Source organism: Adiantum capillus-veneris, chromosome 18 (genome assembly GCF_014529385.1).
Source record: "Adiantum capillus-veneris isolate H3 chromosome 18, ASM1452938v2, whole genome shotgun sequence".
Classification (NCBI taxonomy): Eukaryota; Viridiplantae; Streptophyta; class Polypodiopsida; order Polypodiales; family Pteridaceae; genus Adiantum; species Adiantum capillus-veneris.
In genome coordinates, this window is record NC_140948.1 from 106,990,000 (window position 1) to 107,015,094 (window position 25,095).

Below are 25,095 nucleotides of genomic sequence, written 5' to 3' on the forward strand. Positions count from 1 at the left end.
GGTTCTGATATCGTTCATAGTGGTGCTATCTATGGTGATAACTGACACTTGATGCCTTTTTTCCTTTCGTGGTGATCAATAGTTAACTCACTCTTCTACCACTATTCTGGAATGCATAATTCACATTCTAGAATTATTTTCATGCTTTGATCAATGATTCTACATAAATAGCATAGTAGAATAGAAAAAATGGGTTCTTTGGGACTTTTATAGCTTCAAGCCGATAGCATGGATTGGAGGGCCCATCAAGGTGGTCTTGTGTATATATGATGAGTTCAAAATTCTTTTGCAATTGGTAAGAACCTTAGTAACTAAAAATTAATGCAAAATTTTATAACACTTCTCAGATTTGGTCCCTAAGGGTTGTCAAGCACTTCCATGCATGGGGTTTTCAAACGAACTTTCAAAATAGAGTCTGAAATTGAATTTTTTGTTATGGACCTTCAAGATTGAATTTTTTGTTATTGAGTAATTATACTTACTCCTACTCTTAGTATATGGTGAAAAAAGAAGAGAAAACGTATTTCAAAATGTCAAGCACTTCCATGCATGGGGTCTTCAAACAAACTTAAAATAGAGTTTGAAATTGAATTTTTTTAATGGACCTTCAAGATTGAATTTTCTTGTTATGCTCATCCAATGAGTGATTATACTTACTTCTACTCCTAGTATATGGTGAAAAAAAAGAGAAAATGTCGTTCAAAAGTAAATAATGAAGACTATAATTTTAATGAGTTGTCCAATTCAAATGCATTTCATGTGGACAAACGCTCACAAAGAACTCAAAATCTCTCTAACATCTACTAAGGTCCTCGGCAAGTTGTCTTGACTCCCTGCTACCTTGAGAGCTTGGATAGACAATGGTACCTAATCCTTCTCGAGTCATAACTAAAGTTAGATAGACCAAAGATACCTAATCATGAAGTCAATACTTGACTCAATTAGATGCACGCCCTGAGATGAGGTCCTCCAAAATCAACAAAATTGGTATTTAATCTATTCTACACGCTGTACTAATCACTAATGTGTACACAAAATAAAAAAGACAAAGTTATTGTGACACCATGAGCTAATAAAGTGTTACCATATTTATGTGGTAGTGATGTGTGTGAACACACTTAGGACTGTCGAGGCATTTTCTTTTGTGCATTGTATATACACCCGTTACTCTAGGGCTATCTTATCTTTCCATTGTACACTTAGTAATACACTCTCTCTGTTCTATTGTGTGCTTTGAGATTCTTTGTCTTCTCCAAGCTGTGTGTGTTTCCCTGCAACCTTATTTTCAACAATTGGTATTAGAGCGAGTTGCATCCTCCCGAGCATAGTCGACAACGTTGCCAGCACACACCTAATCACTTTTTTCGATTTGGATGAGCTTTGGTGAGCATCAGCAGGGCAATTACTATCGAGCAAGCTTGTGGAGCTTGGTCTGCTCAAAAATTTCATTCGGGCTCATTTCGGCCTCTGTTTCCACTACATGCAGTACTATACATGCAATTTGTTGGGAATTAAGAGATTACTTTGTAGCAATTAGCGTGATATACCATAAGAGAGAAATCCCACACACAAGAGAGAGAGAGAGAGAGAGGAGAGTGTAGAAAAATGAGCATACACGAAATATACGTGGTTCACCCAATGTGGGCTACATCCACGAGAAAGCAACCACTCCTTGGCTTTATTAATCTCCAAGAGAATACAAGCACTCAATTGTGCTAATTACACTTTACACTACATTAGTGTGTGTAGTAGAGTATATAGGTGTTTGAGGAGGTCTCTTGAGCCTTGGGTGGCCAACTCTCACATGTGGAAAACCTCTCTTCTTTAGCCAACTTCCACTGACAGCCACTGCTTACCAACCAACCTCCTATCACCTACCGGCCAACCACCCACCATTCGTCCCTCCGATCGGCCACCGTCCGACCGACGGTCTGCCATTCGTCCGATCGACCACCATTTGATCGACCCACCCTTTGCGGCCACCTTTCAACCATTGTCTGACAAAGATTCTCCAACAAAAAAGGGAATATTTTGGCGACATGTGCAATGGCTTCTCCTCATAATGGGGGCTTTACAAATGAGCTTTTATTAGAAATAAAAATTACAAGAGTAAATCAGGTTCCATACTTAACACAATTTTTGTCCTTTGTGGAGAATTGTTTCAGTGCAATTTTTTACATAACAGGTCCTTTACAATCTTCTACGGGTTGTGCTATATCGCACATGTTAGTCTTGCTTTGTTTCTCCTCTTTTTGGGCAGTTTTCAATCAGGTACATGCATTTACCATGGCTGACAATACCACAGATATATTCAAGGTGTTCGCTATTTAGGATAAACTGGACAAGGACAATTATCCAATGTAGGCTTACATATGCAACATGTTCTTGTGTCAAAGGGTGTTTGGAATATTGTGCAGGACTTTGATGTACATTCGCCTTCTGTGGATACAAGATCTATTGAGGATGTTCATGTTCTAGTAGCAGGGTTGCTGCTGCTAGAGAGCTGTAAGAGTTGTTTTGCCTACGGCTGAGCAGTCTCGTTGGGATCATTAGGAAAAATATGGACTCTCCTTGGGTCTTTTTGATTAGTGAAGGCTTAAGGGAGAACCAATGAGAAGGCTCTTGGGATATCACCTAGAGGGGGAGGAATGGTAGGGGTGCAGCCTAATTGTCTCCCTCTTCAATGCTTGGTTCTTAGAGAGAGGTGGGAGGTAGGCGGAGGAGGGGGGGGGGTTAAATAGGAGGAGAGAGGTGTCATAAAAGAGGGAGGGACCCCCCAAAAAAAACCGCGCATGCTTAAAAACCCAAAAAATTGAATTTTTTTAAAAAGTTCCAAAGTTGACCCATTTGCCTCCAAAACTGCCCCAAAACATAAACTGACTTTAAAAAGTCAATTTTTCTACCCAAAATCCACTTTTCTCTCTCTCTCTCTCTCTCTCATTACTTTTCTCTTCCACACTCTCCCTCTTCTCCCTCCTCCCATTCTCTCTCTACAGTCAAGGCAGCCATAGCCAAAAGCTTTCCACCACTCTCTTCCTCTCTCTCCATAGCTCCCCCTTCTCTCACACCTCCATCAACCCTCTACAGTCCCACACTCCATAGCCCATAGCTCCACTATCCTCTCTACCTCTCTACCTCTCACTCCTCTCTTTCTCTATCTCCACTGTCAAAGCCACCATAGGCAGCTCACCTCACCCTCCCCTCAGCTCCTCATTCTCTCTCCACAGTACTCAACTCTTTCAAATCCCTTCCTAAGCCCAACTCCACCTCAAGAGAGCTTCTACTCAATTTGCACCTCATTGTAAGTTTTCATGGTTTAGCTATCCCATGCATATGTCATGTTTACGTTTATGTGATCATTATGTTTAACTAAGGACATTTGTAAAGATGTTTTTCCATCCAGCTTAGTTGAGGAGCAGCCGCTTGAGTGCCTCTCAGGCACGTTCAAGGTTGTGCATGCTCACATTGGGGAGCTTATGTTTCCTAATGTTTCATCGAAAAAACTTACCGAGCAGCGAATATTCATGTACTCCCACAAGTACGTGGTGCCGAAGTCAAGACAAAGCTATGGTAGGTTAGAAGCTGTGGAGACACCCTCATTGCAGAGTGCAGAATGGCCAACTCCAGACCATTGGGCTTTGCTTTCTTTCAAGCGCAAGGTGCTGCAAGATTTCCAAGGGTCCCTAAAGTTTGGTAAGGCAACCAGATCGGTGGGTCTCAGTTGGCATTGTCCCATTCATTTGTTTGTGCATGCATTCCGCTCTCTACCGATTGTAGAAACACCAACAATGTTTGTTTGCAAAGAAGTTGACATAGATGCAATGGACACCATTCTAGGTGTCAATTGGGGCTATGTTGATAGTTTGCATGATGGTGACCGTTATAAGTGCAATGTGTCCCCCACACAGCTTTGCCTTCGGTATTTGAAAGCAAGGTGCACCTTGTATGCACGGTTTAGCTATGAGAGGTGGATGCACAAACGTGGCAAATGGATACCCTTGAAGCTGACAGCCGAAGAGATTCAATCCTGTGAAATTCGTGTCCGCATGCCCAATAACGAGGTGGAGGTGGTTGCAGTGAATCCGCATTGGACTCTTGCCAATCTTCGGGAACACTTTGTCATAATGGGATTCGAGAATGTCGGTAATGCAAGTTTCAAACTAGAACAACGCAAGGTCTGCTTTGTGCTTCCTTAGCCACCTTTTCTTATTTTCTGTGGGTTCTTGTATTTTGATTGCCCATTTTTGGTTGTATAGATTGGAAGGCGGATGGAATTTTTTATTTTTTTCGAGATAGAATATGTCTATATAAGGAGGACCACCTCCTCATTTCACCATTTTCATCCGAGCATTGCAGAGAGACCTAACATACCCAATCACGCAAAGAGAAGACATGGCTACTACTAGTGCTTTAGATGCATTCCTTACTGAGGTTGGGCATGCAAATCGCCCTGAGCTTCAAGCATTTTTCACAACCCAACCCGATTTGGAAACCACCTTGACCCTCCACTCTCAATCTCTTGAGCACATAACTTCATACATTTCCACGTGCATGGGGAGATTCATTGTTGAGTTACCAAACCGACCAAGGCAATGGGTCCTGAAGGCCTTCTCCACCACATCTACCAAGGGGACAGGCCATTTCATCAGCGGCTTGCACGCTTTGCCACCATAGCACAACCCGCCGGACAATATGTGCGGCTTGAAGCTGATGATGTGCGAGCAATGCGTAAGGGAAGTATCGGAAACAATTTTTTCTCTGTTCAGGCCATAATGATCTTCCTCCTTCACGAGTGCCGAGCAGGCCCTGACGTAGTGCTACCTCACTTGCAGATCGGCGGGGTATTGGCTGATGTGAAGGACCCCAAGCCCGCGGCCATTGACTCATCCGCAGAGGAGAGGACGCTTGCCTTGACCTACCATGTAGGGATTCAAGGCCTTTTGGAGGCCTCTCCATTAGTCGGTTCATCCTCGGGACCGCCAGAAGGAACCACCACTCGGGATGCCATCCCTGAGGTAGAGATTACCCGCTTCTCCTCCATTGTGGTGGGTGGGGAGGAGTTTGTGTTTATGCACGAGCTGGAGAAATCCTTTGAGCTTCACATGGATGAGTGTTTCGCCATCCTCGATGCCCATGGAAAGTTTGAGCTTGATACCACCACCTCCCATGACGATGATCTCCTACTGCCCATGGGGAATACTTTGGCGGACACAGTGGCGATCGCACAAGCCGAGGTGGCAGCAGCCGAGCAGGCCAAGGTCTCTAGCAAGCCAAGGTCTCTGAGGAGGAGTTTGTGGCCGTGCAAGCCATGTGTTTGGCTAAACGTGCAAGAGTGGATTCACCACCACCTGCTGCAACACCTGTTTTGCTTGATCCAAAGGGGAAGTCAAGAGTGGATCTTTACTTGCACCCGGATGCCGATGAGGAGGATCGTAGACAAGAGGTATAGATGCTCACTTACATTTGATTGTTACAAATGATTTTGTTAATGTTATATCATAATTCTGTGCCATATCTCAGAAAACCTATGTTTTGCAGGATGTTCTGGAGGTTGACGCCTGGGCGCAACGGTCAGGGGGGAGGAGGATGCCGTTCGGACCTCAAGCGGCACTTGCTCACTACCTCGGCACACTTCCCACTGGTGTCGTGGTGTTTGTCCATGCCGAATACTCTCCCAATGGTCGCTACAACATTTTTGCTCTCCGTTCACTCTCCAAGGCGTTGTGTTTAACAACACTTGCCCAAACGGCCAACCTTGTAGTGCTTGTAAAGAAAGATTTTGCAATATCCACTTTCGGTGTAAACTTTCGCGTGCGCCTTATTGCCCATGTCGGCATGAACCAAGCTATAGGGGTTAATGACACCCAAGAAATCACAACCACTTTACTTAACAGGGAGCCACCCCAAAAGGCCAAGCGCCAGAAAATTGTAATTAGAAAGATCCTAAAGCAAAAGCCGGATATCATGTAAAGCATTGATTTCTTTAATGAAACTACTTTTTGCTGTCTATGACTCTCTTTCTTGCAAGGTTTTGAATTTCTTATATGTTGGGCTTTCATTGTGTATGAGAAGCACCATAATTTTTGCTATGACTACTAAAGGGTTTGGCAAGCATTAAAATTTAAAAAATGTATACTTTGTTATATCTAAGCTTCCAAAGTTATGTATGTGCCTAGTAAAGGGCTTGGAAGTCCCTAAACAATGCTGCCACAAGGGCGCGCATTAGGGCTTTCCATCAGCAGATGAAGTGTGTAAATGCGCGTCCTTGTGGCAGATGTACAAAACAGAGTGACAAGGCATTAATACCCAGTTGCAAAAGAGAAACACATGGATACCCAGGTAACCTGAAGCCCATCTTGCCCCAGATACCTAAAGATGTATTAACAAACCACAAAACTGTGGCAATATCTAAACCCTTCTTGGAGAATAGGAGCATATCCAGTTACAAAACAGAGTGAGAAGACAATAATACCCAACTGCAAAACAGGAAGACATGGATACCCAAGTAACCTTAAGCCCATCTTGCCCCAGATACCTAAAGTTGTATTAACAAACCACAAGAGTAAACTTTGTGGCAATATCTAAGCCCTTTCTGGAGTTTAGGACTGACATGGACTAAGGGGAGATGAATTCCAGCAGCATCTATGCTAATTGAAGCATTGAAGCAAACAAAACATACTTATTGCTTGTCAAAATTGTCTGGAAACCACTGGAGAGTGTCAACAAAGCACTAGGAGAGGCTGCCACAAGGGCGCGCATTATGTCCATCCATAGGCCTTTGGAAGCCCCAAATGCGCGCCCTTGTGGCAGCCAACTTGGGGGCATTCCAAGACATTTTGAACACTTTGTAGATGTTTTTGCCATGCAATAGTGAGTCACATAGCATGGATACATTAGGAAGTGCATGCCCCACTTAGCCAAGGTGCTAAACGTAGGCAATTTTTCACAATAACAAGCTAATGGCTACATACATACAGTAGAAGGTAGACAAAACTTGAACCAGTGCTACATTGCATGGTACAGAATTAAAACAATACAATGCGCACTGGGGTATACAATAAAAGACGCTTATATTCAAATTCTTCCCAATACAATGCACAGAGTGGGATATAGAATCAAAAGACGCTTGTATTCAAATTCTTCCCAATCTTGGAGTTCCGTAAATACAAAAAGGTTGATGCCTAATTACAAGCTACTCCTCATGGCTCAAACGGCAAGCAAGCTGCATATCCTTGGGCATAATGGTTACACGCTTTGCATGGATGGCACAGAGGTTAGAATCCTCGGATATGCCAGTTAAATATTGCTTTGCTGCCTCTTGGACTGCCTCTATAGCCACGGCGCCCATCTGAAACTGAGTGTTGTACAATTGCAAAACCTCCCTGCATAGCCTTGCAAAAGGGGCCCTCCGAATCAAGAGCTCGGTGCTCTTTTGATAGTGTCGAATCTCCGCAAAAGCACGGCTGCCCTTTCGTACCTTCTGAGGTCGACGTGGAGGTGCATTTTTGGCACGAGTCGGGGTAGCTTGCTTCCTCTTCTTGTAGACAATGCTCTTTCTCTTTTTTTTCTGCAAAGGCACTTCCAACACCTCATAATCGGATTCCACCCACTCTCCATCTGATTCGTGCTCTTCACTATCGACCGGATGTGATGGTGTAGGTCCACTCCCTTTAGGAAGTGTCTTACCCCCAATAGACATGTGAGCCTGATAAGTTTGTATTTGGACGCCAACCCATGGGGCATCTTCATCCGTTTGTGTCTCTTCGGAGCCTTCTGACGGCTGCTTTTGGCTGTTTGTTTCTTTGCCCTGGTTGCTCTCATCCTCCCTGTTGCCATCAAAATCGTTGGAGTCCGATGAATAGACAACAAGACGATGCTTCCGTCTCTCTTTTGCTGTTGTAGAGGACTGGCCATGCTGATTTGAAGCTCCAGCTTCTTCTGTGTGGACTTCACCTTGAGCTTGTGAAGTTCCAGCTTCTGTTGCTGTACCTTTGAGTCGTCGGCCATCCGGCCCCTCTAGATATGCAATCCTAGCCGTTTGTTTTGTTCGTGCCATGGTTGCACCTAGTAGGGAAGATGACAAAATGAGCCCCTTCAACCTTTAAATAGGTTTTTTTGAGATTTGGGCCCTTTCACACTATGCGGCCAATTGAGTGAAACTCAAATAAAGCAATTGAATTGAACAACTAAACCTGGATCATGCTGACGGCTGACGCGACGCCCAAACGCTGCTTTTTCGATATTTAGTTGCACGCGAAGCTTCGTGGCCGAGGGACGCTCGCGAGCGTTTCCACTTCTCGGATGCTGCAGTATGGGAAGCGTTGCGTAACTGCTTTGCTAACATCGATTCTCTTGCTTTCTCAATAGTACGAGTTCTCCCAAAGGTGTGCCTAAAAAACCAATTAAACATCTCTTGGAGGTAGTTGGAGTGTGAACTACCACCACCATGCCGAGTATTCTTGAAGTAGACTCCTTTTGCTCGATAGTGGGACTTCTCCATGCCTTGTGTACTCCATATATCAAGCGAACCATAGCGGTTTATGAAGTATGCACCATGCGCATAGAGAATGTGCTAAAACAACCAAAAAGGAGATAAGCGAATAGAAAAGTTACATTTTCAGACATTGTATATGTATTAAGTCCGTTAAAACAAACCATGTAGTGTGTAATCTTGCTTTCAGACCATCCGTCCTTAGCGACCTTTGTGAATTCATAAAGCACCTTTTTGAACTCCTCTCGCTGCTCAACAGTGGTGCTTGAAAGATTCATCAATTGCACAACCTTTTGAAACCTCCACATTGGGATCTTTGTCCGTCGTGTATGAACACAAATCTTTCCACAACTCCCACCGCTTCTCACTTGCTAGATCGACACTTGCCTTGGATACCTACATTGGAGACTTTGACATCTTCTTGAAAAATCGACGTGCTTTGGCTTCATTCATGGAAACCTTCTGTGCCACCTCATATGTCTTCTCCCTACAAGTCTCTGCTACAATGTTCACCCTTGATCGGTGACATCCAATCTCATTCAGGAGCGTCTCCACCCCCTACAAGGAGTCTTTTGACCGTTGAAGGGGCTTCATTGTGAAAGCATAATCAATGTGATGCTTTAAGATCCTATCAAATATTCGCATAAACGCAAAATTCGGCAGAGTTTCCCCTGTAAACTTACCTCTGAACCAATATCAACCTCTCAAATGAACCAAGAAAGCTTCAGATTCTGCAAAAATTTTGACAGTCTCCTTTGTAAAATGGCTCTGGTGTACTAAAAAACAGACCAAAAACAGCTCAAAAAACACTGTCTCTCTGACACTGTAAGCTAGGGGTAAACCTGTCCTGCACCTGTACTGTCTCTCATTGTCCTGTCACTATCCTGTAAGCATAGACTGTGACAATGCCTCAACGGCAGTAAAGCAAAGATGCAATCCCAACTGTCTAACTCACAGTCAATACATCCTAGCTGCCTATCTAAGGGTGCTCGAGGGATCGCTCCAAGACCTGTATCACCGAAAGGATCTCAACATTCGAGAATCCCCCAGCTCAATAAAACCTCACTCGACCCTCAACAAAGGCTGCAGTAAATCTGACAGTACATAGACTTCCCACAAAGTCATACATCCACAAATTTCCCACTGTATGTTGTAACCGCTGCGACGGTTGTTTGCTGTGTGACTCACAGCCAACAAACCCTCAACAGACATACATCATCTCTGACAATACATCCCATGTGGAAGTACCTGCAATGTCATGATGAAATCTGGAATATCAAGCAACAAACACAAGCTACCTGATGAACTAGTGGATGTCGCCTACAGTCTCTGTGTAGATGCGCCCGTATCGTATGTGACACGTCTCCAAGAACTGTGAGCCGTCCTTCGATGTGTAGACAGCCACAAATCAACACTCTGGGAGTGTCGATATCCTCAATACCTACAGTCGTAGGCCGAAAACCCCAAATTTGCAGAGTCGGATCTGCACCCGCTGAGACCACGTAGTCGAAAATGGCCTGCGCAGACCTTTGTCGAAGCCGAACGTTGGCCGAGATGACCTCAAAATGAAATTCTGAGCACACCAAGCCCTTCGGTCTCTCCCACAGGATTTGGGGCCGTGTCTTCGCCTGTCGAATTTCATTCCAATCTGAGTTGGTGACTCTAGCCTCCTGCAGTGCTGCCCCGAGCCTCGATCTGAGCTCTGATACCAGTTGAAGGAGTACGAGCGGAAGTGCGACGCGAGAGAGTGCGAGAAGAAGAGCACGACGATATGGTGAACTCACTCTACTGTAATGTGTAGAGCATAATGAGTTCTTATTAGGTTTTTACAAAAGAATATGTGTACATACCTGGCGGCCCGCCCACTTACCTGGGCGACCACATTGGGCTTTATACCCCAACAACAGCAACCACAAGAGTAGCAGCTACAAGACTTAGTCGATTAGCACGTACTTCACATTATTTTTTTTGTTTACCTAATAAAAATCAATTATTTCATTCTAATTTAGAACCATATGATATCCGTTCAATTAAAATAAGATCTTCTCATGTAATTATAATTGATGAATTCTCAATGATGACATCATAAATATTACATACAATTATACTCCAAATTTCAGAAGCTTATAATTTATCTATGCTAGAAATATTTAACACTAAAAAACTACTTCTATTTGGAGATATAACGCAATTGCCTGCAATATGTAATTGTAAAAATAAAAACTTGATATGCCAAAAATGTGTAATAACAAATTCTACATTTTGAAAATTAGCTATACACCACACATTATATACCTCAATACGTCATTGTTCAGATCTATACTTCATTGAATTCTTAAATATAATCAGACAAAGTAAACCATCTAAATCACAATTAGATAAATACTTAAAAGATACATTTATACAGGAGAAAGATTTAGAACAATATATAAATAAAGACAACTATATTATGTACACATAATAAAGATGTCATATACTATAATGACCTCATATTATTAAAAATATTCAACCCTTCCAATATATTCAATATAGATATTGCTACTACAGCACATCATATACCAGAACTACAACATTGGATAAATGATACAGAATTTCATACCCTATCCAAAGCAGCAATAAGGGCATTAGTAATGTTTACACAAAACATAGATCTCGCAATAGGTATAGCTAATGGAACTTTTGGGACAATCGTAGATATTAAATATAACAATATAACATCTATTATAACAAAACTTATAATACGTGTAAATCATACACAACAAAATGTAACTATTAGAAGATCTAAATATCAAAAAAAGACATACAATGGAACATGGTATCATAAAACATCTTTTCCACTAACACTAGCATATGCAATGACTGGACATAAATCCCAATGATGTACTATCTTTGGTAAGTCATTATTAATAGTTCGAAAATGTTTTTCTCTTGGACTATTATATGTCATGTTGTCTCGATCGACTAACCGAAAGAACATAAAAATATTGAATTCAATTACAATCAACGATTTCTAAATACAAGTAATAAACCATTATATATATAAATATTATTAACTTACAAAAGTATACTCCAAAGATTAAAACAAAAGTAACGTATGCTAAATTATTTTATATCAAACTTAAGGTGCTATAATTTATTACTATATTGATATAAAAAAAACTATTAATAAATTCATTTTTATATTTTTCAGATTGAAAGCTAAACAATATAGAGGTAAGCTTATATCTCTAATCACATACTTCAATATTTATAACCTTAAATGTATAAATTGTGTTAAAATATATTAGGTCTTCAATTCTATCAAAGCTAAAGCAAAAGCCACAATAGACCTACAAGAAAAAGAACAAGAAGAGCAACGAAAATAAAAAAGGCGACACAGAGAAAACTTCTTCTTAAAAATCAAACAACTTAAATATGCAAATATCTCGAGACGTGATCCAATAAATTACATTTATGGCTGGCCATCTTATGATGAGCTAAAACAATGTATGGACGCAACCGACAATATGTTTCAAACATGGAAAAAAATACATACTACTAAAGAACTCCCTGCAGATGATAAATAATTCAGCTTATGTTTTAAAAAATTTACTTCTATTATTCATAATTTCAAATATAATTAATTCAAATACAATTTCTTTGCAGGTCTAACAATACGAATTCTTAAAATATTCAAAGAAGATTTACCAAATGAAGATATAATGCTTGAGCGATACGAAGCTCAAGCTTTACTAGATAAACACACGAATGGAATTTCAGCATATGCCATCAACTTATTGCATTTTGGCTACAAGACTCTTTGAAAACTCTTGATAATAGACTAGCTTCAATCATTCTAAAAGAGTATGAGCAACTATACAACGTAAAAAACAAACAAGATCCAATCACTTTGGAGAGCATTACAGTATCACTAGATATGGAATTTGCACGAAAGCAATATGACACTACTTGCAAATTTTTCATTACTACGAATCAAAGCAATGGTATAAAATCATAATTTCTTCTCTATTTATAAATGATTATATTATTCAAACTAATTTTTTTTTATATATAACATTGTTTATAGATATGGATATAGCTAATAAAAGAGAATCATCTTTGCAATCAACTTCAATACCTGTAGATATTACATCCACCAGTCAAGGTACAATTATTACTCCAAAAATTCTCATTTTACTCAAATACCAACAAGTTCAATAATATTTTAAATCAATTATCAACATAGTCAAATAATGCATTCTCACATCTCTCTCTCTCTCTCTCTCTCTCTCTCTCCACCCAAATGTGAATCCATTGTTTATTTTAAAATAACAATCTATATTCTAAAATATTTAAATATATTTATATTATAACTCATAAAAGTTCATACAAAATCATTTTAAAAGAGTTTAATTGTTTTTTTTTAACAGAAGCAAAGTCTCCCGGAAAATCAACAACTCCAAAAAATAAAAGTAAGATTTTTATTTATAAATTACAATGTATAATAAATAAATAAAAAAAATATTGGACAAACGAATAATCTAAAAAGAAAGATTTTACAACATAAAAAACAACATACTAAATTGATGATAACTGACATTAGCAGATACAAGCCATTCAACAAAAAGTTCACGATCGAAATTATAGATTCAACAACAATAAAGGACAAAGCAAATCACTTAGAAACACTTTATATTAAGAAATTTAGATCGATTACTCCAAATGGATACAATGTTTTTTCCGGAAATCCTTCTTTTAATAAATACTATTACTTAAAGAAAAGATACCTTATTTAATTTAAAGGGTTGTTATCTCTTTCCAACTCTCTCTCTCTCTCTCTCTCTCTCTCTCTCTATTCAAAAAAATACATTATATATGTAATCTATTGCAAAAATGTATACATTTCACATTAAATCTAACCTTACACAACAACTTCACGCTCAACCATTAGCTAACTGCCCCATACTAGTTGAACTATAAGGGCTCACACCCCCAACATACATTATTTCAAGTATTTAGTGAAATTTCCATTGTGTTTGGACCACTTTTGGTAGATATTACATATACTTACCAATGTGCTTGTGACCAAGTCAGATCTGGTACATTTTTAAAGTGAAAATGCGATCAAACTCACATAAATTACTCATATAGGTATGTAATCTCTAGTGCAAGAGTCAAACTTAGCAAAAATCATCAAAATCCACCAATAAAAAATAATTGTGATTATTTTCTTTTAAGTTATTTTGGATACTTTTACCTCTGACAACCTACCATAGATGTTTTTCAAGCACTTCTATCAAGTTAGAATGAAATTTTCTCAAAATCTTCAAGTGGGAGAAAATAATCCGTGTTAGTCGCAAACTTTTTAAAACTGACTTTAAGTGCACATTCCAGCTTACTCAAGGGTTCATATGGCTTCCTCAACCACAATCTCTAACCCGAACCTCAGTTTTAATGAGCAACTAAGCTATTGCTAGGCTTGTAGAGTTTGAAACTTTCAAATCCACAAAAACAATCTCATGGATAACTCTTTTGGATTATGAATTGAATCAGGAATCCATCTTAGAATCTACTTACCCTACTCCTAATGGTTTTTTTTCATGGGTAGTGGAAAGTGTCCACTTGCACTATTTTCTTGTTTTCTTGAAGTTTTATGAGCTTTAACTCTAGACTTGATTCAACCTAGTCGTCAAGCAACTCCAATGAACTTAATCTAATCTTAGAAGGCTCTCAACAAGTACATCTACTCCCAAGTTACCTCTACACAAGTAAGGACTACACTCATCAACTGGCGATTTAAAGTGAAATTTTTTACTCTAGGTCATCTCGAGGAAGTCAAGGACAATGTTCACTATGTACTCTTGTTTTTCCTAGTTTAGGCAACGGTGCCAAACGTGGGTGGGCTACCAAGCTTCACACTTGCCTTATTATAGACATAGCAAGAACCACGAACATAATTGTCAATTCATGGGATAAAATAGATTTGACTAGTGCATGGAGGCTACATGAGAGTATCAATCTCCCAAAAAAACATATCAACTATCTCAACTCAGACAGACGTCAATCATCAAAAGCTAGCCGCTAATCAATGAGGTATAAGTGCTAGTTTCTTGAGTTTCCATCACCCAATCATCACCAAATCACTAGGACAAGTAGAGAAGACCTAGATACATGCATCTATGGTCTCAGTTCCACCTTTCTACCACTTGCAAAAAATGTGATTATTCACAGTATGGCAGATTTGACCCAACTAATTTTGGTTTAAAATGCATGTGGAAGCTTAGCAATGAAATCCTAACACCTGTCCTATGATTATTTTTCCATTCCTATGCTTAAAATTTGAGTTATGAACTATGTTAGGACGAGGTGGTGACAAATGCTTTGAAACAGCAACAATGGCTTACCTTGTTGCATAGAGCTTTCACCTAAGAATCCAATGTCATAGACAGTTCACCAAACACACATTCCAACAAGGAGATACAACTTCAAAGAGGCAATGGAGAGAGCATGACTATAAGGTTTCCACCTTTTTGCGAATTAGAAAATGAGCTTGATTTTTAATTGATAGCACTTAATATAAAAACTAGCACACCCCTAGCCTCAAACTAGTCGAAAATGGTATTTTTAAAATCTTAAAACACGCCAATACTATAGCTAGTACTGTCGAAATTCAATTCAGGCCAATTTTGACCGCCATAGAATCTCCAAAAGATTTCACAGTTAATTTAATCAAATAAACGATTGGATACAATAAGAACTAATTATATCACATGGCATGAAGGATAAGAAATCACATGGCCTGGAAGCTAATCATTAACTATTCTATCAAAAATGACAGAAATCCCATCCAAAGTAGCAGACTTGGACCTCAAGCTAAATAGGGGGTGGTCAGAAGGTTCCAGAACCCTTCTAGAATCCAATGAGTAGCTTGGGGATGCCCCCTCTTCTGTAGGGGCTGATTTGGACCAAATAAGATCTCTTTCACACTACCCCTGGCCCCCAGAAGCCTATAAAAAGGCCCTGAATTCTCATATTACATATTCACTTGAGAATGCCTCTCAAGACTTGAGAGAAGCTTCACAAACCGCTTAAGAGAGCAAAAAATCTTAATCCAAGTAATTAGGATTAATCATGTGATGAGCAATTAAGCCAGATTAAATTTTCTCTATATATATTATAAATAAAGAAGAATTAAGTCTTTTATTATCATAAACTAATCCTATTCTATCTAGTTAATCTAAGATATCTTAATTCTTTGATTTTTATTAGTGATTAGCATTAATTAACTATTATTATAATTAATATAGCTTTATTTATGATCTAAATTAGGTATAAATCATTGTAATTAGCTTCATTAGTCTTATGTTAGTTTTTAGAGCTTTATTATATTATTATTAAGCTATAGTAATTATGTGAAAATCTAGTTGGTCATTTTGTTGATTATTAAAGTTAGTATCTACTAAAGTTTTATTTAAAATCTCGTCTCTTGGATGCGTTCATTGTAGGATATTCTCAACATGGCTATTGCAAGGAAGCACTACGATGTTTTAACCAAATATGAAGGCAACAACTTTCTTCAAATGCAATCACCTATTCTTGCACCTTGAAGGGGTGTGGATTTTAACAGAGGATGAAGTTACCTCCTGCTAGGCACGCTGAAAATCGCTGGACAACACCGTTTTCATCACCTCGCAGTTGCGTTTTTGGGTGGACAGAAGCCTCTTGGCTTGTGTTTTTAACAGAGGATGAAGTTACCTCCTGCTAGGACACCATCTCATCGTGGTTCGTATGGTCTCTCACCAGTGACTGCTATAGTACATGGTATCTTCGACATCAGCTTGATCATCTACGGGCGTACAATCCTTGGGAAATCCATTCATTGTAGCCATCACTAGGCGGTTGCGCACTCCAAAGGAGGTGGTGACTCTTCCATTTTCTCACTAACGGGTGGCAAACGACAATGAGCAGGCGTCGTCGACAAAGACCCTTAGTACCTCGTCGTTGACTTCATCGTCTTCGACATAGACCTCTCTGGCTCAGCTGAAAGGACTGCTCACTGTCTGCACTCGCAACCTGTGATGATGACAAGGATGCAACCCCACTGTAGGCTGCCTCGAGACCTGTATTTGCATATGAATCAACCCTGTTTTTATCGTTTGTCTGTGTCGCATTCCTTACCCTGCTGCGTGCCTTACTTGTGATTACCAAGCCCTGCATGATTACCAAGCCCACTCTTTGTCATATCCCTGCATCTCACCCGGCTCTCTAGCCCGGCTTCCAACTGTCCATGCCATCTCCACCATTGAGGAGGTCATCCACCACATCGCAGGAAACCTCGAGTAAAAGGACATCCAGTCCTTCGAGTGCACCATATTTGGCCAGTCAAGACAGTCCCGGAAGCTTAAGCTGCCCATATCTAGGCTTTGAGCATCTCCCACCAATGGGTACCTTGTCGAGAGTACCATGACTGAGAACTGGCCAACTGTGCCATCCTCAGCCCCATAACTGTGCATCCATAACATGACTTGCATCCTCTTACTCAACCGTGTCCTAATGGCGACCACTCGTGGAGGGTCCACCTTAACCTATTTCAGCTCAATGAATAAGCCATAAGAGAACTCAAACTGCCTTTCCTTTTGAATCACTATAACCACTGCCATGACCCGGTCACCATGCAACTCTTCGTCAAAAGAGTTCGCACCCGCTACGTTTCCATAAAAAAGAACTTTGTCATGCCTTCCCTGGTTTTGCCTGCGTAATATCCCGGGCTCAGCCTTCAATACCACAGCCTGCCTTCTTTCAACCTGATTTCGAACAGGTTCAGGTGGTTTTAGCCACAACCCTTGGCCGCTGGCCTCCTCTGTCCATACCCGTTCTGGTTCCCTTACGCTCTCGGGAATAGTCTCCTCCAAAGAGGCCGGTACTGCAGCATAACCTGAAAACGGCACCCCACAAGGCACCTCCAACAACCTAGCCTGGTCTTGATGCCCATCGGCCAGGCCTAGCGGGTGTTCCGCTTCATTCAACAAATCTTGGACTTCTCCGAGCCTCACCTCTTTTTTAGTCCCATCATCCAGCACCTCCATAGGCATAAGCATTTCCATGGATCCCGTTTTGGGCGCGGCACATTCTTGTTCCGCACTAGTTTGCTTTTCCCAGTCATGCAGGAGGTACGAGTCAACAGTAACCTTTTTGCACTCCTCGCCACTTCCTTCATTCGCACAATACTCATTGTGTGAGTCTGGCTCGTTGGCCATCGATTTTCCTAGTTTTGGTTTGCTAACAACAGCACCATCATGCATAGGCCAGCTGTTGCAAGCTGTCGCATACTGGCATTCCTTCCTTGATCGAGAGGTAGGATTCCGTAAGTTCCTCCTGAGGCTCCTCATAGTCCCCAAGCTTTACATCTGGCTCGTAGGTCTATTCCCCATCCCTCAGGGCATGAACAGCACCACATTCGGTTTCATGCAACAGTTTTTCCTCACAATAGGCCTCGGCATAGCCGAGAAACATCGCATCCAGCCTCCTCGACAACTCTTCCTCACTAATTTCTCTTCCTTCATCCTTTTTGAGGTTTCTCGGCTGGTCTCTCAAGTGGGACTTGAGCCCACATCTTTGTATGCGAGCAAGGGTGAGCCGTGGTGCTCAGAATCCTATTCTATTTCTTTTTATAGAGCTGTGTTGGCTCCCTGAGTCGAGGTGAGTTACCCCTCACTCACGGAATACTTATTGAGCTGGATTGACTAGTGACGCCGGCCACTATAGACCCAGACTTAGTTTAGGGTTTAGGGTCGAAGCCCTCGAGGCCTCGGAACATGACAATGTGCTAGCTTCGAGAAGCCGAGGAGTGGTGAAGGGTCCCGAAGTGTTCTCCAAAAAGGGGACCCATAACACTCACCCCTCCCCCAAAAAAGCTCGATGTCCTCATCGAGTGCCTCTACATCATGAAAAACATAATAAACCTCATCCTCTGAACATGGCACATAGTGCCCAGTACCACACACAAGCATATACTTAGTGTCCTCTCCTACCATAAACTTAATCCAAGCGATCAACCCATGGAAGCCGCTCGGCTGCCAGCCCCACATTCTAGAATCGCATGTCGACGCACTGCCTTGCTGGCTGCAATAAGTGTACCGTTCATCTGCTGCCTTGCTGGCATGACTCCAGTGACTCTATCTTAGCCAACACCGCTTAGTGCTCGTCTTGCGAGAGCGCGGGCTCCGGTGAGCACCAGCCCGCACCGCATCCAGTATGTTTTATTTGGAGAGTTTCTTGGTTTGGATCCACAACAGGGAAATACAAGGTCAGTGATGATAAGGGGTATGCTTGGCGAGTGATGATGCCCATATTTCTGCCCCTGTTTTACCTCAGCCCTGTTTTTATCGTTTGATTGTGTCGCATTCCTTACGTTGCTTATCACATGCGTGCCCTTCTCGTGACTACTAAGCCCTTTGAGCACCAACCATATCAATAAAACTACGACCATCAGTGTGCCCACTCTACATAATTGGGGGTCCCATGCCCTGTTTTGCATCTTCTGAAGTCAATCACTCTGATCGTTTTTGCGTATTCCTGCATCAGACAGCCTACTCGTTGTCCTCTATCTAGTCTCCTTCTGGTTCAGCATAACCTGCTGCCTCGTTGTGCCCTCTTGGGAAAATCCAGCAATCAGTCCATCAACTGATCATGACACATCCCGGTGGAAACAGCCTGGTGCCTACTGGCGCTACCCCTATTGGGCAAATCCAGCAATTAGTGCATTAGTGCAGTCCCTTTTTGGCTCCATTGACTAACCAGTTAGGGGACTCATTAGTCAAGCAATCAGGCTGCCCTGGCCAGCTTCCGTGACTTCGATCGGCGCCCATTTCAATCAGCACCACAGTGCCTCTGCTGAGGGTGCAACAAACAGTTTCCCGACCGTCTGCATCCCATAACTATTTCCACCATAACTAAGAGGCAATTACGAGTCTTGCAAAGACTACTAGCTGATCCGTCATCCAGCCATACACAACCGGACCCAGCCATCAAATGGGGGCTGCATTAAGGATAAAATGCCGAGACGAAAGCCACAAAACTTGGTCAAAAAAGAGCGGAAAAGTAGGGCTGATTTGATAAGACAAAGGGAGCCTAGAAGCGATTAACAAAAAGGGCCCAACAGGAGGGCTGGAGCTGATGGTGGGAAGGCTAAACTGTAGCCTGAACCTGCATATCCAAGTCTCAAGGAGGCAATGCAAACCAACCCCAGATGGGGATTATAATTGAACAACATAGAACATGTCCCCTCACTCAAGCCGGGATCCCACAACATGAATGTACGCACAGCTCTGGAATAGCTCACTCTACTAAGCTCTAACAACACGGAGAATGTGCCTAACCAGTAAGAAATCCAATCCGCACGTATCCACTACAGTTGATCCATGAATTTGCGTAGTGTATGGTCACTCATTTGGTCCGGAACCATGATAGCGAGTCCACGCTCTTGTGTCAATCACCCACTATGCTTATCCAAAACCAATGATGGTGGAGCATCTTATAATTCCAAAACCATCGGTAAGGCTGATGCGCGGTCTCCCATAAAGGGGGCAAAACCATATCCCACATACGAAAGGCTGATCCGTGGTCTGTCATAAAGGGGGCAAAACCGTATCCCACATACGAAAAGACAACCAATCACCTAGAGACAAGAAGAGGCGATTGACTCAAGTAAACAACATATAAAAAATAATCCATCTTGCTGGTCCAGCTCTCCCTCAGACATGCAAAATTCTGACTGATCTAGAACCTCAAAGAAGCATATAAAATGACCCCTCAACGTAGTACACAGCTGATCCCAAAGCCTACCATCAACAAAAAATCTAGACTGCTACCCTCGAACTCAATTGATAGGGAAGGTGGATGCGCGCAATGAGCATTAGTACCCCGTACAAGAAAACGAGCATAGTAATCGTTCCAGATTCGATATTCCAAAACCCCTACGCCCTTACATTTTCCTGAAAAAATTCGGCCCAAATTTTGTTATGTTCCTGTATCTCGAACCCTAACCTGGACTACGGTAGTCAATGCTATCTGGGCCAGTAATAATGTCGCGTGCTGTCTCGCAGGACACCTCGAGAGAGTGGGCATCCAACCCTCTAAAAGCATCATGTCTGGCCCATCCGACCAGGCTCGGAGACTCCAGTTGCACTCAACCAAGCTTCACGCGTCTCTAGCCAACGGGTCCCTGGTCGAGGATACCATAGTCGAGAACTAGTTATTCGTGTCCTCTTCAGTTCCATATAGGTTCGTCCCCGGTAGGGCCTGCTTCTTCCAACCGAGTTGTATCCTTATGGCGACTGACCTCTATGGATCTGCCCCACGTAGCTTGGGTCCCGCAAACAACCCATAAGACCGCTTCGAAAACATTCTCCGTCAAATCTCCATAACCCCAGCTGAGGTCCGATCACTGTGCATTACTGTTAGGTCATGCCCCCAATCTTGTCCTGCTGTTTCTTGCACATCAATGTCTGTTCGCATCAGAATCACACCCATCACCTCTGGTAACTCACTGCTCATTCCACCCGAATGCAGGGAATCTGACCACCCTTTCCAAGCATCCCCACAACTCTCTTTACCACACATGCCCCAAGCCAGTTACCTCATAGCTTGCATTCCTGCATCCCCGACCATCCTCGCGTTAAGGCTACTCGTACTTGTACTATAACTACCATCGGCGGATGGCTTCGGCATCAAGCACGTCCCATGCCTCAACGACATACGATTGGTTATACGTGATCAACTGGCCCTTCCTGGCCCGCATCACGACATCCATGCAACGCTCTAGGTTCACCGTTTCATCCTGACTTGACGGGCTGCCCAACCTCAATTCCTCCCATGCTACCAATCAAGCTGCCCTGGCCACCCTCCGTGACCCCGGTTGTCGCCCATTTTACTCAGCACCATGCCAGCTTCAGTGCTGCATCCAGTGAGCATTAAGCTATAGTACCATAAGACGAGCATAGTAACAGATCCAAATTCAATATTCTAGCGTTCCCAACTCCCTACGATTTCGGGAAAAAAATTGGCCCCAATTTTGCGATGTACCTGTATCTCGTTCGACTCTTTAGCCCTGACTACAATAGTCCATGCTACCCAGACCAGAACAAAGGTTGTCTGCTCTCTTGTAGGACACCCCGAGAGAGTGGACACCCAGCCCTCCAAAAGCATCATGCCTGGCCCCTCAAACCAGACTTGGGGGCTCCCGCTGCACTCAAACCAGCTTCGTGCATCTCTAGTCAACTGGCCCCTCATCGAGGGTACCATAGTCGGGAACTGGCTATTCCTGCTCACTTCAGTTCCATGCCTGTGCATCCCCGACAATGCTCGCTTCTCGCAACTTAGATATATCCTTATGGAGGATAGCCTCAGTGGATCCACCCCACATAGCTTCGGTCCTGTAAACAATCCATAAGTCAACTTCGCGGACATTCTCCGTCCACTATCCATAACCCCAGTTATAATCCGATCATTGTGCATCGCTGTTAGGTCACACCCCCAATCACGTCCCGTTTCTTCTTGCACATCAATGTCCGTCCGCATCAGACTCGCACCCATCACCTCTGGTAACTCCGTGCCCATTCCCCCCGGTTGCGGGGACTCTAACCATCCTTCCCAAGCATCTCCACACTTCTCTTTACTACCCATGTTCCGAGCCAGTTTGCTCATAGTTGGCATTCCTGCATCCCCAACCGTCCTCGGGTCAAGGTTATTCATACCTGGGCTGTAGGTACCATTAGCTGATGTGTTCGGCATCAAGCCCGTCACCCGCCTCAGCGCCATACGATTGGTTAGGCGCATATCAACTAGCCCTACCTGGCCCGCATCCCTTACATTCAGGTTGCACCCTAGCATCACGGCATTCATGCCACCTTCTAGGTTCACCATCTCATCCTGACTCGACTCATATTTCCCCTTTTCCTCCTCACGTGGGAAGTAGGATGCATCAAGGTCTACCTGGTGTTCCTCCTCAGTCTCTTCCTGTGTTTCATTGCTGCCCATTTCATCTCGCCCGCTGGCCACCAATTTCCCAAAACCTGGCACCAGCATCAGTTCATTCAGCCTTGTCAGCACTTGTCTTGCCCCATCCTACGGGAGATACACATCAACCTGATCCGCTTGATATCCCTCTTCGTCTTCCTCACTGGCACAGTACTCAGCACTTGAGTATGGTTCGCATGCCTGCAGCTCCCCATCCGACGGGGCATGATCAACAACGCACCCGGCTCCATGCATCACTTCCTCCACATAACAGGCATCGGCGTAGCCGGGGAACATCGCCTCCAGCTTGCTTGACAGTTCTTCCTCGCTCATTTCTTCCTCATAACAATCATCCGCCGTACTTTCTTCCACTTCGTCCACACACAAAGCATCTGTACTCCCCTCTTCTTTCGCTTGTGCTGCCTCTCGGGCCAGCTTTTCATGCATCAGAGACACGTCCTCAAAAAAACAGGTTATCACCTGCTCTTGCTGACGGAGTTCGTCCTCCATGCTTGCTTTCTTCCCTTCGAGTACCTTTCTCGTTCTCTTACTTTCGATCCGCATCTGCTTTACATCCCGGTGGTAAACCTCCATGATTCTGGAGCGTGCTAGGGTCAAGGCTTGCATAGCATCTTGCACCGCCTCCCATTCATATCCCTGCTCGCCATTGCTCCATCCATCATAACACGAAAACACACGGCGCATGGCTTTTTCGAAACATAGAAACGCCACTTCCCCATTGAACCACGCCTTTAGCTAGGTCATCTTCAAGAGCTCTGATACCATATGTTAACCCCCAGGTGCATACATAGCATAAGGAGGCACAATGCACTGAACACGGGCTCAACAATAGCCCAAGAGTGAACTAAGGCCGGGTCTATAGTGGCCGGCGTCACCAGTAAATCCGACTCAATACATATCCTACGAGTCCACACTTCTCTTTACTACCCATGTTCCGAGCCAGTGTGCTCATAGTTGGCATTTCTACATCCCCGACCGTCCTCGGGTCAAGGTTATTCATACCTGGGCTGTAGGTACCATTAGCTGATGTGTTCGGCATCAAGCCCGTCACCCGCCTCAGCGCCACACGGTTGGTTAGGCGCATATCAACTGGCCCGCATCCCTTACATTCAGGTTGTGCCCTAGCATCACGGCATTCATGCCACCTTCTAGGTTCACCATCTCATCCTGACTGGACACATATTTCCCCTTTTCCTCCTCACGTGGGAAGTAGGATGCATCAAGGTCTACCTGGTGTTCCTCCTCAATCTCTTCCTGTGTTTCATTGCTGCCCATTTCATCTGGCCCACTGGCCACCAATTTCCCAAAACGTGGCACCAGCATCAGTTCATTCAGCCTTGTCAGCACTTGTCTTGCCTCGTCCTATGACAGATATACGTCGACGTGATCCGCTTGATATCCCTCTTCGTCTTCCCCACAGGCACAGTACTCACCACTTGAGTATGGTTCGCACGCCTGCAGCTCCCCATCCGACGGGTCATGATCAGCAACGCACCCGGCTCCATGCATCACTTCCTCCACATAACAGGCATCGGCGTAGCCGGGGAACATCGCCTCCAGCTTGCTTGACAGTTCTTCCTCGCTCATTTCTTCCTCATAACAATCATCCGCCGTACTTTCTTCCACTTCGTCCACACACAAAGCATCTGTACTCCCCTCTTCTTTCGCTTGTGCTGCCTCTGGGGCCAGCTTTTCATGCATCAGAGACACGTCCTCAAAAAAATAGGTTATCACCTGCTCTTGCCGACGGAGTTCGTCCTCCATGCTTGCTTTCTTCCCTTCGAGTACCTTTCACATTCTCTTACTTTCGATCCGCATCTCCTTTACATCCCGGTGGTAAAGCTCCATGATTCTGGAGCGTGCTAGGGTCAAGGCTTGCATAGCATCTTGCACCGCCTCCCATTCATATCCCTGCTCGCCATTGCTCCATCCATCATAACACGAAAACACACGGCGCATGGCTTTTTCGAAACATAGAAACGCCACTTCCCCACTGAACCACGCCTTTAGCGAGGTCATCTTCAAGAGCTCTGATACCATATGTTAACCCCCAGGTGCATACATAGCATAAGGAGGCACAATGCACTGAACACGAGCTCAACAATAGCCCAAGAGTGAACTAAGGCCGGGTCTATAGTGGCCGGCGTCACCAGTAAATCCGACTCAATACATATCCTACGAGTGAGGAGAGACTCGTCTCGACTCGGGGAGCCAACACGGCTTGTTAGGTGCAGCGGAATGATTGTTTCCGTTTGCTCAAGATGAGTGCTTCGAACTGTGCTCAAGGTTCCTTTTGTTCTTATGGAAGGTAGAGCCTTCCGTTCTTAATGAGAGAATGCTATGATCACAAATAAAGTGAATGGACACTGTGCGTGCAAGTGTATGAGACTGAGAGATAGAGAGAGAAGAGAGATACGACACCAGAGACATTGTAAAACCCTCCTCCGAAGGCCCCACTCCCTTCGGCGAGAGTGGTCTACTTATGATTGCACAATCTGGTACAAATGGTATGCATGAGACTGATGCAAGTCTAGGCTATGTCGACAATGACGACGATGATGACGACGACGACACTAGGGCTGAAATCT

At 43.3% G+C, this 25,095-nt stretch overlaps 3 protein-coding genes, 1 long non-coding RNA gene and 2 pseudogenes across 4 annotated transcripts in view; all 6 read right to left on the reverse strand.

The window, feature by feature from the left end:
* The window catches only part of LOC147436164 (uncharacterized), a 30,776-nt gene that overhangs the window by 2,496 nt on the left and 3,185 nt on the right, over positions 1-25,095 (reverse strand). The gene's annotated exons all lie outside the window — the stretch shown is intronic.
* On the reverse strand, positions 15,698-19,224 carry LOC147436165 (uncharacterized). Its single transcript, XM_086489069.1, has one exon. The coding sequence runs from the start codon at positions 17,857-17,859 to the stop codon at positions 17,056-17,058; it is 804 nt and encodes a 267-aa protein (XP_086345195.1). The 5' UTR covers positions 17,860-19,224; the 3' UTR covers positions 15,698-17,055.
* Positions 19,237-21,214, reverse strand: LOC147436166 (uncharacterized; annotated as a pseudogene).
* On the reverse strand, positions 22,036-22,555 carry LOC147436167 (uncharacterized; annotated as a pseudogene).
* On the reverse strand, positions 22,595-23,191 carry LOC147436168 (uncharacterized). The gene has a single exon (XM_086489070.1). The coding sequence runs from the start codon at positions 23,189-23,191 to the stop codon at positions 22,595-22,597; it is 597 nt and encodes a 198-aa protein (XP_086345196.1).
* Positions 23,870-24,271, reverse strand: LOC147436169 (uncharacterized). The gene has a single exon (XM_086489071.1). The coding sequence runs from the start codon at positions 24,269-24,271 to the stop codon at positions 23,870-23,872; it is 402 nt and encodes a 133-aa protein (XP_086345197.1).

What these genes read in the sequence shown, in the direction of transcription:
- LOC147436165 (XM_086489069.1), bottom strand. Translation starts at nt 17,859, where the DNA reads ATGAGGAGCCTCAGGAGGAACTTACGGAATCCTACCTCTCGATCAAGG.
- LOC147436168 (XM_086489070.1), bottom strand. Translation starts at nt 23,191, where the DNA reads ATGCGCCGTGTGTTTTCGTGTTATGATGGATGGAGCAATGGCGAGCAG.
- LOC147436169 (XM_086489071.1), bottom strand. Translation starts at nt 24,271, where the DNA reads ATGGAGGACGAACTCCGTCGGCAAGAGCAGGTGATAACCTATTTTTTT.